The 19,280-nt window shown below is 38.9% G+C and overlaps 1 protein-coding gene across 2 annotated transcripts in view; it reads right to left on the minus strand.

Moving 5' to 3' along the window:
• Positions 1–19,280, minus strand: part of ANK3 (ankyrin 3) — a 697,552-nt gene that overhangs the window by 518,008 nt on the left and 160,264 nt on the right. The window contains exon 1 of one of the 2 annotated variants that reach the window (XM_043596395.1): positions 10,283–10,828. The exons of the other annotated variant lie outside the window; for it this stretch is intronic. Coding sequence (XP_043452330.1) covers positions 10,283–10,345 — 63 coding nt within the window. The 5' untranslated portion in view covers positions 10,346–10,828. Of the gene's footprint in view, positions 1–10,282; positions 10,829–19,280 lie in introns of those variants that run through there. 2 annotated transcript variants of the gene reach the window in all.

A 19,280-nucleotide genomic window follows, 5' to 3' on the forward strand; every position in this document is an offset into this window, starting at 1 on the left:
CTATTTTCAGCCAGGAGCTGTGTTAGCCAGTTGGCATATACTGCTTCTAATCCTTATATTAAACCTCTATGTAAGCAATACATCCCCATTCTAAAGAGTAGGAAACAAGGGCTTAGACTTTAGGCAACCTGGTTAACTTTGCATAAATATTAAGTGCCACAACAAGAATTTAAATAAACTCTGGTGTACGTGATTCCATTCTCACTCTTGCCAGTTTCCCATGCAAAATATCTTCCTTTTGACCAAAGCCCATGATCATAATATTTTTAGGAGAATCTCCACTTCAAAGATTACAGACAAGCTTTACAGACAGAAGATAAAAGGCACATATTGACACATTAGTTTAGTGCAGCTACATTAGTACATCTATCTTCTAGAGACAAAACTATAATTGGCATATTTATAATTTACATGAAGTGCTATCACTTAATGCCTAAAGTTTACCTCCTAAAAGGCATTTTGTCTAGAGATAAAAGATTCACGTTAAAAGCATTTTCATCAGGAGAGAAAACTTGTCATTAAATTTAAGCAATTAAAATGACTGTTTTGTAGTCTTTACACCGTGATAGTACAGAGGACCGTCCTTCATTTTTAGTTTTGTTCTAGAGATCCCCTAAAATAGCAAAAGTCTGTGAAAGACAGTGAAAACTTCAGAGGAACTAATGTGCTCCTGCAAGTTCCTAGCACCTATCTGAAGTACCCTCACATAACTGAAGCATCAAAGTCCAACGCTAGCAAATTCTTAAAAAGAAAGGCTGGAGTCCTGGAATCTATTACTGCTATTCTAACCTCATAAATACCTTGTGCATTTTTTTCTAATTGGAAGACATAAAGAACAGTTGAGGAGGATGAGCCCTGCTTAATGGATCCGAACAGAAAACTTCAAATATCTGTTTCTTTTGCTTCTCTCTGTGTCCAAAACAACAGATTGAGTGAAATAACCCCACATGTATGGTAGGAGGCATCCATTAAATTCTTGATAAACATCTCTGTGGGTGCAATGGGGTGGGAATCCATAAAATCAGAACTGTAGTTGCTTTTGTTTTTAAAAAGAAACTTTGAAGTTATTCATAAATATTTACTTGAATACATGACTCACTTAATTACCTGCAATTACACAGAAAATCTTTTCCATTAATATTCACACTACCGCGGTTCAACTTCTGTACGTATTTTTGATGTTCCCTCTATGTTAAAATGAGCTAGATTTAAAAATGGTGAAAACAATATTTACGATAACATGATAATGTTCCAAAGAAATTTTCCAATTTTGTAAAATGCCAAGATAAATTGCCTAGTGATGAAATCACTGCATGTAAAGCCTAAATAAGCCAGCATGGTGGAAATGACAAAGGAAAATTACACAATGTTCCCAGATAAATTATCTAGAGGTTAAGCTTCATGTCAAGGAATTAGCTTGGTTTGCTATAATTATCGCTTAATTTTTCTTTAAGTGCCCACAAAACATACACATTAAAGATGACACCAATGCTTGGAATTATGAAGTCTATATTCTCAGGCAAGGCATATTTATTTCATGGGCTACATATGTGCTATTTGCAAAAATTACTGTGCACAAACATCATATCAAGGTTTATCCAATTTAGTTTCTGATGTATGTCTTTATTTGTATTTCTAATTTATTGAATAGACTGTGTACTTGGGGGGGGGGAGTCACTGTTAATTAGAAGCTTAAGAGATGAGGGTTCCTGTAAGTCTCCAAATTCCTTGCTGTACTGAAGTCACACTGGTTAACAATGAGCAGCACTGAAAGGAACATGAAAAGTAGAATAAAAGCTCATCGTCATCACAAGTTCACTGGGTGCTACCCTGTTTGGGTGCCATGTAGCCCCAGCTGCCTCCATAAAATATTGCTCTTTACCCTTAAAATTCACAAAACATTGACTGAATTCCAGGAAGAAAAAGACATTTGAGAGCAGTGTACAGAAATCTTTAAAGTTCATACCAATGAGAAGAGTCCACTAAACTGTTCCTTCCTGGGGACCTAACTACTGCAGGGCATTCCCCAAGCAGTTCCTTCTGCCTAAATGTCATCTTTCCAGAGCTGGCCAAGTCCTTGTCATAACTGAGCTCACCGCTCAAGGGTTCCTACCGCTTAAGGGTCCCTACCACAAGGCCTTGCCTGCTACCTTCCCGCCATGTTTTAAACTCCTTCACTAGCTATAGGGGCCGTCCCTTCTTTGAAATCCAGTCTTTCTCTAGAGTAGAGGCCTCTTGTGTAATTTCCATACTGACTTACTGCTAGTACTCACTCTCTAAGTTTGTTGCCTCTTTTGTTCCCAGATGAATCCCTTACACCTAGAATAGTGAGTGCTCAAAAAAGATTTGTTGAAAGAAGAAATGTTATGGTATTGAGGCAGAATCAAAATGATGAACTAGATCTACTAAATAGCTTTGTACCATTATAGTTTGTTTTAACACACACACACACACACACACACACACACACACACACACACACACGAAATGCCAAACATATCTCATGTGCTATGAAACATATAATTTAAAAGACTAGTGAGTTGGGAGTGAAAGATACAGGATGGCCTGCATTCAGTAAACTGTGTAATTACGTTCTGAGTTTCACAAGCAAACTTCACAGGAACGATTTCAAATCTTGGTTTTCTTCAAGACACTGTTAAAGCCAGTTTATCAATTGGTATTTCCAATAATATTAATGAGATGTCTTAAGACAGCATGTTCCTATTCCCTAGTGGTGGTAGAACCAATGGATGTCAATGACTAAAGTTAAACAATTGAAGGATTAAGAAGTTGAGAGAAGTTTCTAGATTTTAAGCTGTTAACATAACCATGAAATAAATTACTTTATATTTACATTTATGTATAACTGTGAGGAAAAAATGGAACGAAAAGTTTTTAAAATTAAGTTGTATAACATATGAGTAATACACCCATAAGTGGGAATTTTTATCTAAGACGGATGACAGAGTCATTTTATGTGCTAATTGTGGGAAATTAATTATCCCTCATATGATTAACATTATTTTCTCCGTAAGTAGGCACACTGATCGAATCAAACAATAATTTCCCCAAATCTATATTTTTTCTTCTAGAAAACATATACCAGTTATTTCTCATGACCTCATCAAATGGCCATGAATAACAAAAAAAAAAATCAAAAATTTCCTAAATAACATATTAAGACTTTTTTTTCTTATTATTGGTATGCCACAATTCACTACTTAAAAACAAAACAACAACAACAAAAGGCTTCATAAATATCATCTTCAAAACCACCTTGTCCAAAATGCTCAGATTTATTTTTTTAATATAAAATTTATTGTCAAATTGGTTTCCAAAAATGTTGAGATTTATTGCCGAACAAGCAAGTATCTGTTAGATTGCACCTGGAAGTAATTTTTCCTGCAAGACTGAAAACTGCATTAGGGACCTTTGATATGGTGCCCAGCATTACAAAATGCCACTTTATCTGAAATTTATTAAGGACAAAAACAAGCCCCTTCCTCCTCACTGCAAGCTAACCTTAAGTCATGCTGGCTCATGTCCAGCCGCAGCTCAGGACTCAGTACAGACTCACAATCCATTATCTGAAGTTCTGCAGCCAGGAAAGCTTTGGAACTCAAAACTTTCCAGAGTTTAGAAAGGTATATACCAATATTACGGACTCACCCCCACAGTATGTTGGGACCGTGCGCCATAAGCAAAGAATTTTTACTTCTGCAGAAAAACGTATGAATATTCACACTATGTTGGATAAATAAAAACTATAAATAGCTTCACATAAGGTCAGAACAGGTTTTGCTGCCAAATGAGTTCAGGTCGGGTCAGATTTTGCCGCCAAAGAAGTTAGAAAATATTTTCAGGTTTCGTTTTGAATTTTGGAATTATGGAGAAGGGACTGTGAACTTGTGGGATATCAGTGGCTTCCTTTATGGATTTGATGTTCAGGGGCCATGCCCCAAGGCTGCTATACAGAAAATAAATTTATATCAAGTTTCAACTGCCTTTTTCCTAATAAAAAATTGAAGAAAATTTCCAGGTAAATGTACCTCACTAAATTCGATTTTTAAAAAGTGGTATTAGGGGCCCCTGGGTGGCTCAGTCGGTTAAGCAGCTGACTTCGGCTCAGGTCATGATCTCACGGTCCGTGAGTTCGAGCCCCGCGTCGGGCTCTGTGCTGACAGCTCAGAGCCTGGAGCCTGCTTCAGATTCTGTGTCTCCCTCTCTCTGACCCTCCCCCGTTCATGCTCTGTCTCTGTCTCAAAAATAAATAAACGTTAAAAAAAAATTTTTTAATTAAAAAAATAAAAAGTGGTATTAAATTGAGTGAAGGTTTTTAATGAAATTCTGAAATCCTGAAGTAACCTCTCAGGTTCTTTTAATTCATTCACTCTCTCCCTGCAAAAAGAAAGTTTCAAATGTACAAACGTCTTGAGTAAAGACAACATGGAAATCTGCATACTGAAATTAGCAAACTCCAATACTAAGTTCAAGAAAATACCATTACAAATTCATTCTTGGAGCAATCAAGATTTCTGATTCTTGGATATGGATGCACAAGATATTTAAACATTTTAAATGCCTATTAACTATAAAATTGATAGTATTTGCAAAAATAAAGTGCAACAGCCAAGAGGAAAATTATTGAGAATAAATTTTAAAACATTAAAAAATTTCTACTTACATAAGACTAAAAGAAGAAATATTTGATAGTGATTCATACAGTGAAATGGAAAAGGATATAAAAGCCATTTGACATGGAGTGTACATTAGTCCCCATATACAAAGCACTGGATATGTGATCATGTTCCGTGAACCATAACTCAACTCATCCCACCCATCAACAAAAGACTTCAAGAAGCTATTTGCTTCTAGAGCAATAGCAAGCAATGTCCAAACACACAAATAAAAATTACAGCACAGGTCAACATAGATGTCATGTGTACAAAGTGTGCCCGCACATCACCTCAGTTTGGAGGGCACTCGGCTATCAAGGCACCTAACCAAAGACACTAGAACCAAAATAAACAAACAAAAATTCGAACAATGAAAACTCCAGCAGCATGAATGAAATTCAGAAATGGACATTCTCTTGACTCTTCCTCAAAAAAACAGGTATATATTTGGATAACATAAGCGTCGTAAGAGAAGAAACAAAGACAGCTCTCATACATAAGGCAAGGACACGGGAAAAAAGACTAGGAAAGAAAGAAAGTTATGAAGTCCACCCGCAGAAGGAACACAAAGTGAAAAAGACTAACCTAAAGTAAGTTATTTTGGATTCTTAAGATGGAAGAGGCAAGCGAACTGAAATGGTGAAAATCCTTTCCTGACATTCCCTAGAAAATCAGCAAACTCACTACAATGAGTTTTACCCAGCAGGGTCTAAATATCTAAGTATTTTTTCCAATCTGCCACTAAAAAGGAAGGGAGGAAGCAAGGGAGGGAGGAAAGAAGTAAAGAAAAAAAAGTCACTGAATGAAAGGCTAGAGGACCTAAGTTTTCAACAACCATCGGCAGTAAAATATATTACCTATATTCCCACCAGATGGGATGATGGTGTAAAATAAAGACCTAGCACTTCTACCAAATACTAAAGGTGTTTTTCTAAAAAGCAAATCTGACTTCAATATTCATCTGCTCAAAGCCTTTTGGTGAACCCAGAACAATAAAGAGATCTTTAGCTCAAACTTCTTGAGTTGGCCCTCATCTTTTTTCCATCTTTGTATCTTGCAATGACACATCCCTGTCCACTATACTCCAACCACACAAAACAATGTTTAGATTACAAAGCAGGAAGCAGGGGGCGCCTGGGTGGCGCAGTCGGTTAAGCGTCCGACTTCAGCCAGGTCACGATCTCGCGGTCCGGGAGTTCGAGCCCCGCGTCGGGCTCTGGGCTGATGGCTCAGAGCCTGGAGCCTGTTTCCGATTCTGTGTGTCCCTCTCTCTCTGCCCCTCCCCCGTTCATGCTCTGTCTCTCTCTGTCCCAAAAATAAATAAACGTTGAAAAAAAAAATTAAATTAAAAAAAAAAAGCAGGAAGCAGGCGGCTTCAAATCTTTCTCTCTCTTTCATCCCACACTCTATTTGGAAGGTTCTGACCCTCTGGGGAGCACTTAGAAAACACGTATCTTCTTAACATCAATTCAAGGATGCCTTCCTCTATCTATTCTTTCCTAACATCACCCTCAGATGGAATTTCCTACTCCCTCATTCTGCCACCAACAGAACCTGAATTCACCTTTATTTGGTACCCTTAATACTTTCTGCATGGATTGGTTTACCATAGCTGGCCCTGGCCCAGTAATTAAAGACTCTCCACTACATAGCATCTGCTGAAAAACTAAATTAATTAAAAGACTTCAAGCACCATCACATGTTTTATTAAGCATACTGAAGTTGGGAATCTGGACACCACACCCTTCTCTGAATGCTCCTATGGATTGAATTGTACCCCCTCTCCAAATTCATATGTTGAAGGCCTAACCCCCAATGTAATTGTTTGAAGACAAGGCTTTTAGGGGGTAGTCAGGGTTAAATGAGGTCATAAGGGTGCACTGCTTATCCAACCGGTCTTACAAGAAATCAGTCTCTCCCTCCTTATCCTCCTCACCAAGGAAAGGCTTCATGAGCATACAGTGAGAAGGCAGCCATCCACAAGTCAGGAAGAGCCCTCCATACCAGGACCCACCATGTGGGCACTCTGATCTTGGATTTGCATTCTCTAGAACACTGCGAAAATAAATGTATGTTGTTTAAACTATCCAGTCTATGATATTTTGTTATGGTAGCTTAGGCCAATTAAATGCAGATGCTAAATAAATAAAATCACCAAATGACACTTTTCACACTTATTCTTTGGTGGCTGACTCAGCTAAGTACTTCCGGCAGTCAGTATAATATTATGTGGGCAAAATGGCCTCATTTGCCATTTCTTCTTTAAAATCAGGCAATCTATAGAAGGTTGAAATGCCACAATAACAACCACTTTGATTTTAGGTGTTATCATTTCTAACATCTCTTTTGAAAATATGGCCCTACTGATTATTTTTATTTTACTCTCCTAATATCCCTGATAGCTGTGTCAGACACATGAACCCCATTTTATAGCTGAAGAGTTTGTTCTATTCAAGACATCCGGTTGGAAGCAGGGCTATATCAGAAGCCAGCTCTCTTGACTTTCAGTAAATCCTTCTCTTTATAACCAGCACAAGGAAAGATAAATAGCTACAGGATATGGATACACACACACATACACGCGCACACACATACACACCCATGCACACTCCCTCTTCACATTCAGAGCAAAATATAGAAATTATTAGGAAAAAACATTTCCTGACATCAATTTGCATCCTTCTATCTCTGAGAAAAATACAAAACATTTCCTGTGCACTAAAGAAGGAATAATATCATGATTCCATTGCATCTAGCTTGCTGGCACCAATATTAAATATGTCTCATGAGAGACTTTATACACAAATTCCCTAAACATGGGATCTGTTCTGAAAACAACAACAACACATAATTTTTAAGGCCATTTTGAGACATATTCCTATACAAAAAGGATTCCACACTAAATTTTATTTTAAAACCACTCCATAAATAATTAGGAATATTTCAAACATTTGGAGAGCTTGTTGCAACAAAATGTGCCAGGTTGCATATAGTTCCCACCTGAAATGCTTTCATTTGACCACACCCACCGATGCTGCAGTGTAGGTCATCTAGAACACCCGAGACCTTCTGGAATATTTTGTTCAGAAGGAAACAGAACACACACACACACACACACACACACACACACACACACACACGCATATGTGTGTGTATACATATATATCCTTTTTAAGAAAACAAAAAATTATTATATTTTTAATCCAGAAAATATTGGGAGAAAGAGGCCTATTCATTTAAAAGATACCTCCTACTTGGTATGTATCTACTCTAACACTAAACATTCTTGGTGAATTCTGGTCAGTAAATGAGAGAGATCTTTCAATGGGACATTTATTTAGTGTCAGCTGCATACAAGGAACATACTGAGGGCCTCCTGAGGTGAATACCAGCAGGTTCAATATAGATAAGAGAATAGGACAGGTACACGATACCTTGAAAAAGAAGCAGAATGTGTTAAGTGTCTTGATAGTATAAGGTATTGTTGTCAATCCAGAAGACTGACTGACTTCTAAGCAGGGTGAATTGACAGATTTCAAGAAGAAAGCAAGATCTGGCTTGTACTTTGAAGGATGGGTAGGATTTCACCAAGCAGGCTGGCACAGAAATGCCTTCTCCATGGACAAAGGACAAGCATCAGAAGAAATAATTAATTTGGGGGCTGGTAAGATCTCCAGTTTGGATGGAGTCAAATACGAATGAAGTAAATGGTAAAGGAGGAAAAAAGCCTGGGATGTGGGTGCAGGTCAGATTGGGAAGGGCCTCGGGCTCTGTAGTGAGGAATTTGGACTTCACTAAGCAGGCTGGACGGAGTTTGGAAGGTACTGAGGCAGAGTGATAATGAAGGCTTCATAAAGAGTACCCTGACAGCAGCTGGGAGAGTATAGCACATATGAGGGAAGGAATCAAAGCAACTGACTTCATACTATCTCTGAGAAGGATAACCTTATATGAGGAGAAGTGGAACACAGCTGGTAAAATTTCAAGGAAGAGAGAAAAAAATGCTCATGTTAAAGGATTCCAAATAAAGGCTCAATGGATTTACAACCGACCCAGCCACTGCTCACTTTCCTCTGGATTGCACTGTCGTGGCTCATGATGTGTGTCTGGGCTCCCCATGACACTCCGTGTTCAGAATCATGGTGGAGCCTGTCAGACACTTAAGGCCATATCTCATAAACATGAGCAAAGCTGACAGCTTTCCTTGAGACCAGCACCACTATGCCAAGCATTAAACAAATCATTTGTGCTGTGCAGCTGCGACCTGCTCCCTTGGGAAATCAGAATAGCACCTTTGCAACATCATCAATCCCTGCGGAGATGACATACAAGAAGTCAAGGCTGACTTAAAGCTCGTCTGCACAGCTTCACCGTCTGTAGAATGTGGAACCACTGCCCTAGAATATGGCACATTCATAAACGTGTCCTCAGAGTAGTCTACTGATAGTAGCTCCTTTAAGAACACCAAATGAACCTTTCCATAAATAACAAACAGTGCTGTTTGTTAACAATTAAAAAGACTGTTAATGCTGACAATTCAGTGAGGAGTTGATATCTTTATCTTCTCTACTATAATCATCCATTCCTTACATGTCCATTGGCCGAGCATACATTACATTGGGTCAAGGAAGCATTTTAAAGAGTCACTATTATATATAATGGCCCTAGCTATTAGAAGATATTATCTGAAGATTCTGATTATAGATTAAAAAAACATATAGTACACATTTTCCTTAACTAGCTCTGAACTAAAATCCTATTTTAGGAATTTGTTTTTCTTTGTTATAGCTATACAAATGTCTTTTCCGCTGGTATACACCCTATGGAAGCCAGTTTATTAGCCACAATGGATCAAAAGCAAATGCTAGACCTAGGGAACTACCTTCCCTCCCAACCCCCATTTTCAAAATGTACTAAAAAGTTAGGAGCACATTTTAAGATATACACATTCAAGACAACCAAAATGAATCTACAGGTTTATAGTAATCATCTATTGACATTGGGAAATTCTTCAATTTACATGGAAAACAAAATTAATTTTATAAATTGTAATGGACAGATGAGGCATATGGCTGTATAACTGCAGAGTCTATTGCAAATTGAGATTTGTCAGCCATAAGCTGATCAATAATTAAAATGGAGTTCACCTCCATGCTGTAATTTTAAAGTGTAACTACAGGTTTCCCTAAGTTTGCCTCAAATATGTGTTAAAGCTAAACATCTATACCAGAATAATATTCATTAGTAATTGTACCCTGTTGATTAACAAGCACTCTGGAAAATTTAAAGGGAAAAAAAACACACCCACCCACATAATTAGGACATGTGTTTACTTAATAATCCTGAATATCGCTATGAAAAACACACCACTTCAGTGAAATCTAAATGACTATATTTAACCTTTTAAATATTTTAGCAATGCATCTGAGTTGTGATGTTTGTCTCCAACACAGAACACACCCATTATTAATAGACCTGGAAAACAAAAGCAATCTGATTCTAGCAGCTTCTTAAAAATCCAATCTCTGAAAAATCCAGCCTGAAGATCACTTCCTCCCCGGAGCCAGAGAACAATACACAGAACATGTTGCTTATTCATTTCTTACCTTTTTTCCTTTCCTTTTCCTGTGAGCAGGTTTTGCATTTTTCTCCTTTGGTTCTTCACTCATCTTTCCTTTAAATCAGGTGAGTTTATAAAAGACAAGAGATCACCGCCCGTATTCCAACATCCAAAACCACGACAAAGAGTCAAAGCATTGAGACCAAAGTCCATTTACGGGTGCTCCCCGGGCAGGCAGGCAGCCGCTGCTTCAGCCCAGCCCTTGCTGCTGTCAGAGACCCGCGGGCTGCGAATGTGGCACCGTTCAGCTTCTCCTCAGGAAGAAACTGGGTGTTCTCTACATCAAACAGTCAATGATTCTCACAATGAAAATCAATATTTCAGCCTTTCATGTTTAACTAATCATTACCCTGAGATAAAATCTTGACAACACTTTGTTGCTTGTTCCTCCACAGTGATTCCAGCCTGTAAATGGTGAGAGAGAGAAAGCGAGAGGGAGACGGAGACACACACACACACACACACACACACACACACACACCCTCACACATACAGAAATAAGCTACAGACTGCTGACAAGTCTCCCGAAGCCTTCCCAGAGGCTGATTTGCTGCTTGTGGCAGGCTGGGAAGCAGAATGTAAATTGTTCTGAGGGCTGCCGGCCTCCCATTCGAACACATGTGTTGAATGCATCAGGGCACAGCAGAGGAGGAGGCGGTCCAGAGAGTGATAAAAGATCAGGTTACAGGTTGGCAAAAAACACTTGGGTGATTCAGACAATAAAAGAGACCTACTACTACTGGCAAAGCCAAAGGTTACACTTTCTCCATGCTGACTTCTCTTTATGTGATGAGCAAAAAGATGGGCAAATTGCCAATCTCCGGCTAAATATTTCTAATGAAGGGCTAATTACAGAAGGCCCCATACCTAATTTACCCTCATTTGTATTTGATCATTGGTTTCCTGCCATGAATATACCAACCAACACCAGAAGCCCTCCAGAACACTCAGGAAATATGACGAGCAGAGCCGCCGTCTACACATGTAGACACAGTACATACTCCTATTACATACTCCACGCCACACACTATCCTAACCGAGGGCTGCAGGGTGTTTTCTGGATACCTGGGAGGGAGGGGGGGAGCTCCCACTTGAGGAGAAACTCCCTGACCCTGCTTTCCATCCATTTAAACATAGCTGAATTTGCAGCAGAAACCGTCATGTAAGCATCTCTTGAAGAGCGCTAGATACATTCTGATTCAGGAAGGAACAAAGTTGTGAGCCAACACAGGCCACCACGAAGACTGAAACAGGTCTCTCAAAGCAGATAACTCACACGGGTGTAAAGACAGGAAGAGTGAACAGGGGAGGAGGAGATGAACAGCAAGGTCAGATCCATCCTTAGGGGCCCAGAAGCCAGGAATCAATCATTTCCTTTCTCGCTCTAACAACTGTATTCAGGAGCAATTGGATTAACATGTTTATTCACAAGAAATTGGATTAAAATGATATAAAGCACAGCATTGCAGGGAAAACCATATCACAAGGACTAATTTTCAGTATTGTGTGGGGGAAGATTTAGCACTGGTTTGAGGAAATGATGCTAAAATATTGACCCAAAAGGGCAGATGTTTACAGTCAAATATTCCCCATTCTTTACCTAACATAGGAAGGGGGTTTGTGTTTATATGCAAACATTCCTTCAACCATACCTCAAATCACCAGCCCCCACCCCCAGAAAACCTGAGTGTGAGGGATGCTTGAGATGTCCCCCTGTGGCCAAGCAGGCCAGGGCCATGGGTGCAAATGGCCTTTCCAAGAGCTACCTGGATTTTATGAACTGTAGGTTAGCTACTGGAGCTACCCACTATGAGGTTTCACATTGTTTCTTTATAATAATGTACACCTCAGTAAGTCTGATGTGGCCACAATTCTGAATGGTGTCAGGCTTGTAACCCCATGCTGCAAGTTTCTGCTCAGACTGTGAACTGCTACCTTTCCATCGTCCCCACTTTCTGCTGCTATTTCTCAACATTCCTCTTGTCACACAATACGAGGTAAAAAAAATCATATTATGGAAGAATAAACCTTTCACCTTCTTCCCTGATTCAACCCTTCTCATCTTCAATGCACAGGGAAATCTGGGCACTAGGCAGTATCTTATTGTCTCTATCCTTCATATGCTTTAATCAGATAAGCCTGGGTTTGTTACTTGCTGACCTTTTGAGGGACAAGGGTGAGGTAGGTACTTTATACAAATTCTGTATAAACCAAAGGATGTAAGCAGGTGGAACCGAAGTCAGACTATCTAAATCTTTGCATTCTTCACTAGTTAAGCAACAGTGATATTGCACCCATTTAGAGTAGAATCCTGACATTTTGATTCCTGGTATCTAAAGAATGACTGAGTTGAATCCCCTTCCAGAAAATTCTTTGTCAATAATTATTTACTGAGTATCCAGAGTAGAGCCTCTCTGAACAAAACAAAACAAAGGTGTACAGAAATTGAGACTAAATTTAGTCCATTTGTATAAAAATTGATAAATTAGGATTATCAAATCTATAAAAAAACAACTAACACAAAATTTCTGGCCAAGTAAATAGCACAAGAATGGGTTTGGAGAAAATGTTGTTATAATAACTTCTTTTTTTTTCAACGTTTTTTTATTTATTTTTGGGACAGAGAGAGACAGAGCATGAACGGGGGAGGGGCAGAGAGAGAGAGGGAGACACAGAATCGGAAACAGGCTCCAGGCTCTGAGCCATCAGCCCAGAGCCTGACGCGGGGCTCGAACTCACGGACCGCGAGATCGTGACCTGGCTGAAGTCGGACGCCTAACTGACTGCGCCACCCAGGCGCCCCTATAATACCTTCTTTAAACTACAAAAGTGTGCTTAAATTGATGAAAAGTTTAGGAAACTGATGAAATAAACTGGAACTGACAGGAGAGAACGGGGTTGTGAGTGATGATAATTGCCCATGTCTTTGATAAAGCATGATCTTCACTATTCACTTATATACACGTTGCTCATGTTATTAGCTAAAGTGCTCTCTGCTGGTTGGATAGAAAAAAACAGGACTTTTAGATATAAAATTATATAGCAAAATTCTACAAAAGATCATTTTAGGAAGGAATTAACCTTACCGATAAGGAATTCATAAATCAGATGGAATAATATTTCCAGATGTCACATTGTATAATCAAATCTGATAGAAAGCCCAGTTTCAAAAATTAAGTTTTAAATATGTCAAACTGTATACTTCAGTAACAAAATGAATTAAGGTATATTTTGATAATAACAGAATGTGGTGATGTATATAATATGTTTGATGTTTGTTTTCTGTAACTTGATAAGTTCTACGCATTTTAGAAGGAACAAATCTCTAAAAGTCTATAAGGCAAAAAGCTTTTCTGTGTCAGAATTAAGGCCTTAAAGCATTGCAAAATCAATAGTAATTTAATCCCTCACAATACAAAACATATTTCACTTTGTGAAATTAGACAAATTTCATTAAAGTCTGAAAAATTAAAACAACTTAGATGTAACAAATAGAAAAATTATTCCTTATAACTGTTTAAAGGTCCTTCCTACACTTGTACTCTAGAAATATGCATTCACAGAAATACTGTTTTTAATATGCCCAAAGGTGTACCAGTGCATATTAAAATTGCCCTGAGTAAAAATCTAAAAACAGTCTGCAGGTGAATCCTTGTTCCAAAAATCTTAAATGTTAACTACTTTCCAAGAGTTATCTCTTTTTCATCCAAATTCTAAAATTCCTCAATCCTTGAGGAAATTAAATTCAGTCTAAGAAAAAAACTATAAGCTAAATACACTGAAATTATCAACTTGGAAACAAAGCTCTCTATCAGGTCACCAAATTGGAAAACATAACTGGATTGCAACGCTCCAAACATGACTCCACAGAACCGCCTGCCTAATTAGAGTTTACTCCAGATAGAAACGATCCTAAACTAGTTGATACAGATCTACTGAGACAGTTCTATTTTTAAATTAAATAACTCGCATAAGAGGACAACAACCAGGGCCAAGTTAAGTCTCGTAGAACAGATCTATTTTTAAAATGAAAGTGGCTTACCATAGGAGAAATAGTGGGGCCAGGGTTATTAGGAAGCAAACGTGTTATGCTATATTCTGCATAAAATTCACTTGAAAACACTAACACTGATGTAATTTCTTGGCTAAAATTAAAGCACATCAAATTAAAAGTGAAAAATAAAACTTTCCATTGAAGTTCAGCAGAAATACCTATATGAATAAGGTAATTTTATTTTTAAGGCTGGGGCGTCATGTACATACTGTAAGTTACACTGCTGGCTGGCAAGCTAAAGTAGGTGCTAAATCTTACTAAGAGCATTCCCTTGATACCACTCATTAGTCCTCAGTGTTTCAAATACTTGTACAGCTAAAGGCAAAACTACAGGCAAATGAGCTATTTTCTGGAAACCCTAGAATCCTCAGCACAGAGGAAAATGTGGAGATGTTGTTCTCTCTTCACCCACCTGTGGCCCTGACAGATCTTCCCTGAGGTTAACCCAGCCAGTTAATAGCAGAGCTGGGACCAGAGGCTGTTCTACGGATTCCTCCACTGAAGGGCTCTCTTTCCACTACACCAGTATCTCCCAGAGAGGATAACGTGAATCCACAGTGAGGTTTGAAATCATCTCCAGTGGTAAGCAAACATGCCTTCAATAGTTATGCATGTACTTTAAATAAACAACAACAACAACAACAAACATAACTAGGGTTTATTGGGTGCATGTTGTAGAAACTTCACTGTGAGGTTTTGGTATTTACCTTGCCCTATATTGGGTGAATGCCAGGAGAGAAGAAAACAGAGGAAGTGTATCACAGAAATAGTCACTTCATAAGTCGAACTGGTCACTCTCTTTCCCAAAGATTCGAGGTTGCCTTAGGCGAAGTTTGGTCTGAGGTTGCTTCCACCATAACCACCACTACTGCTTCATATTCCCGCTTGCCCACTACCTCAAGTGATGTGCTAGCACCCCTAAACTTCTGGGCTATCCCTGGTAATGATTTACAAGTACAAAAAATATCACAGTGTAATTGTATGTATCAAATCCATTATGTTTGGGGCACCTGGTGGCTCAGTCAGTTACGCATCCAACTCTTGGTGTTGGCTCAGGTCATGATCTCAAAGGTTCATCAGTTCAAGCCCCACACCAGGCTCTGTGCTGACAGCATCGAGCCTGCTTGGTATTCTCTCTCTCCCTCTCTCTCTCTGCCCCTCCCCTGTTTGCCCTCTTTCTCTCTCTCTCTCAAAACAATTTTTTTTTTAAATTTTAAAAACCAACATGTTTTATAGAACACCTTGATATTTCTAAAGTGAGTGAAAACATCTGAAGAAACACACTCTGTATTTAAGCCGCTCATCTTCTTCAAGTCTGCACATTGAACAGTGACACACAGTGACATCTAGACGTTGGCTTAGAACAACAGAACACTCAGGTAGGTGTGGGCATGAGGCGAAGTAGAATGAGAGAGTGAATGGAGTCTCAATTTTCAGTCCCTTCTCAAATATCACCATGATTTTTGCCTTATCCAATGGCCATCTGTACTACTCATTAGTGTTTTTTAAAATAAAAAAATTTTAACCGGGTTTGCTCTAAGCAACATTATCTGTGAAGTTACATTTTGATATACTGGCTCCATTTTTGACAATATATCAGAACACTTCAGGCAGGTTCATAGCAGGAATATCCTATTTTGTCCTGGGTGTTCTTTCTTTCCTGAGTATTTAGCCATGTGCCCATTAAAATAGGGAGAGACAGAATGCTCCTATAAAAGAGTGATTTGTTTTTTGTTTCTTTTCTTCCTGAACCTATGCTTTTTCACTAGTATAATTTTCTGAGCAGGGCAATTTTCTTTCCCCAGGCTCACAATTCTCTTTAGAGGCCCAGTAGTATTTACACGCCAGACATGAGTCCTTTGGGGAAGTGAGAACTGATGAGTCATTCCTGTGATCTTCCCCAAATCCATGTGCTTTATCTAATAACAACAGAGATCCTAAATGATTTTAAAAGAACCATGGTGACAGATTCAAAAGAAAAGTCCCTTGCTTTACAAAAGGTAATCTCTAGCAATGCTAATATTAAAATGATTAAGAACTATGGATGCTTATGTTTGGGTCCACACCCAAATGGGGCCAGTAGTTCTGCTGACTTTTCTTTCATTGTTGTGGAAAATGTATGCGAAAGTTGGCCAGATACAGCTCTAAGGGCACCCTTCCCCATTAGATGTCCACCCAGGACAGCTTCTGCTTCACATCCACCCCATGGTAATATTGAAACATTTATTCTTTCAGTGACTAAAATAGAAGGGATTAGAAGAAAATTTTTATTTTTAAAAACTTTCACATAAGCTGTATCTCACAGTATCTGAACATGTTTTTTTTTTTTTTTAATTTTTTTTTCAACGTTTTTATTTATTTTTGGGACAGAGAGAGACAGAGCATGAACGGGGGAGGGGCAGAGAGAGAGGGAGACACAGAATCGGAAACAGGATCCAGGCTCTGAGCCATCAGCCCAGAGCCCGACGTGGGGCTTGAACTCCCGGACCGCGAGATCGTGACCTGGCTGAAGTCGGACGCTTAACCGACTGCGCCACCCAGGCGCCCCTATCTGAACATGTTTTACTAATGTTAACACTGCCTTGACTAAAGCTATCACGATATAATGACGAGTATATCCACACACCTCGTACTTTCATTTTGCTTAATAATTGTTGGCACAAATGCTTGAAATCATTCTTTCATGGAACAGGAGAAGGCATGGGCTGGAGAGATTTTTCTAGCAGCAAAAATTTTTATTTTTTTTTTTAATTTTTTTTTTAACGTTTATTTATTTTTGAGACAGAGAGAGACACAGCATGAACGGGGGAGGGGCAGAGAGAGAGGGAGACACAGAATCGGAAGCAGGCTCCAGGCTCTGAGCCATCAGCCCAGAGCCCGACGTGGGGCTCGAACTCGTGGACCGCCAGATCATGACCTGAGCTGAAGTCGGACGCTTAACTGACTGAGCCACCCAGGCGCCCCGCAGCAAAAATTTTTAAAAACAAAGGAGGAGCTACAATAAAAGGGGGATTGGTTATTGAAGCAGAGAATTTGTGAAATGAACACAAAGAGAGCTGTTCTAGGAGCCTCCTGCCCACCTCTACTCACATACGTGAAACCAGGCTGTTGCCTCATTTAGCCTCATGTCCAAGATGATATTGGAACTAAAGCCAGGCCAAGGATCCAGCCAATGACGTTTTCACCATGTCATGCATGGTTAATCCTCAGATTAGTTATGAGAATTACAAAGTTAAGGTAATATTGTTAATTTTACAAGGTGGATATCGAATGTCACACAGTGCTCTGAATCTGTCATGGTCCTTGACCCATATTTCTCCAACCAAATAAGTGAAAGTACAAAGTCCTCTTGAAGTGAGGGATTCCAGGGCAATGTCAATCCTCTTATAAACATTCTTAAGTTGTTTGTTTGTATTATTGATGCTTTTGACATAAAATTATGAAATGATGCCTCTAACTCTAAATGATTTATGCATTTAAGACATGGTAAGATGACTCAGAAATTCTCATCAAGATAAGCAGTAAGAATAACATTCCCCCAGGGGCACCTGGGTGGCTCAGTTGGTTGAGCATCCAACTCCGGCCTCAGGTCATGATCTCACGGTCTGTGGGTTCGAGCCCTGTGTCGGGCTCTGTGCTGACAGCTCAGAGCCTGGAGCCTGCTTTGGATTCTGTGTCTCCCTCTCTCACTGCCCCTCCCCCACTCTCACTTTGTCTCACTCTGTCTCTCAAAAATAAATAAATGTAGAAAAAAATTTAAGAATAACATTCCCCCAGGATTTGTCATTCAGTATCAATCTAAACATTCCTCATTGATGTATAAATATGTGTTTCCTTACACCCTCACCAGCATATCCTAGAATCAGTTTTATAACATTTGCCAAATTGAAAAGAAAAAAATATTATCATGCTGGGTTTTAACTTGCATTTCTCTGATTGGTAGAAAAGTTGAATCTCTTCACATTTATGAATTGCTGTTATTTCTTATTTTGTGAATTTTATTTTTGTGACTATACCTCAAGTCTACTAGGATAATCAGTGGAGGTGAACTTATTTCTAGGCCTAAGGATCCAAGGAATAAGAGACACATAGCTCTACTCTAATCAAAATGAGAAATGAGGATGTGACCAGGGAACCACAACTGTTATCTAAATCAGTTTCTAGAAACAGCCATACATACACACCATTTTCTGGCATGACATCTTTAGTTACTTCAAAGCCAGGGTTGGGATAATAAACATATCCAAATCCTGCTCCTTTCTCACCCTTACTACAAAAGATTTTTTAAAGAATGAGAACTTTTCCATATAAATTAAGGTTAGCTTGATATAATTAATCTTTATACTAAGATTCTGTATTAAAATGTATTGATTCTCTAGGATTGTTCAGTACAACAGCTTACAAAGTTATTAAGAAAGTGCTCCAAACAATTAACCCAAGTATGCAGGCCATCTTTATCCCTCAACTCTCATAACAGAGTCTGTAAAAATATTTTCACAAAAGCAAATTCAACATTTACACTTAGACATAAATACTAAAGATAATGCTCGTCCAGAAATGGAAAACATCCCCAAATAAATGCACAGAACACCTTCACGGGGAATCTGGTCTACCTCAGCTGACCAGGCTTTTTTCAGGCTTGAAGGACAGAAAAATCTCCCAAAGAAATGGATTCCAAGCTGACCTTCTCTAATTCTGTGGGAGTAGACAGAACAGAGGCAGGCCTCATTTTCTCACCCTTCACTTTTCTGCACTTTGCAGATGTGTTTCTTACAAATTGAAGGTCTGTGGCAACCGTGCCTTGGGCAAGTCTACTGAAGCCATTTTCCAACAGCATTTGCACACTCCATGTCTCTGAGTCACATTTTGATAATTCTCCCAATATTCTAACTTTTTCATTATTATTGTATTTGTTATGGTGATTTGGAAC

The sequence above is a fragment of the Prionailurus bengalensis genome, chromosome D2 (assembly GCF_016509475.1).
Source record: "Prionailurus bengalensis isolate Pbe53 chromosome D2, Fcat_Pben_1.1_paternal_pri, whole genome shotgun sequence".
In the NCBI taxonomy this organism is placed as follows: Eukaryota; Metazoa; Chordata; class Mammalia; order Carnivora; family Felidae; genus Prionailurus; species Prionailurus bengalensis.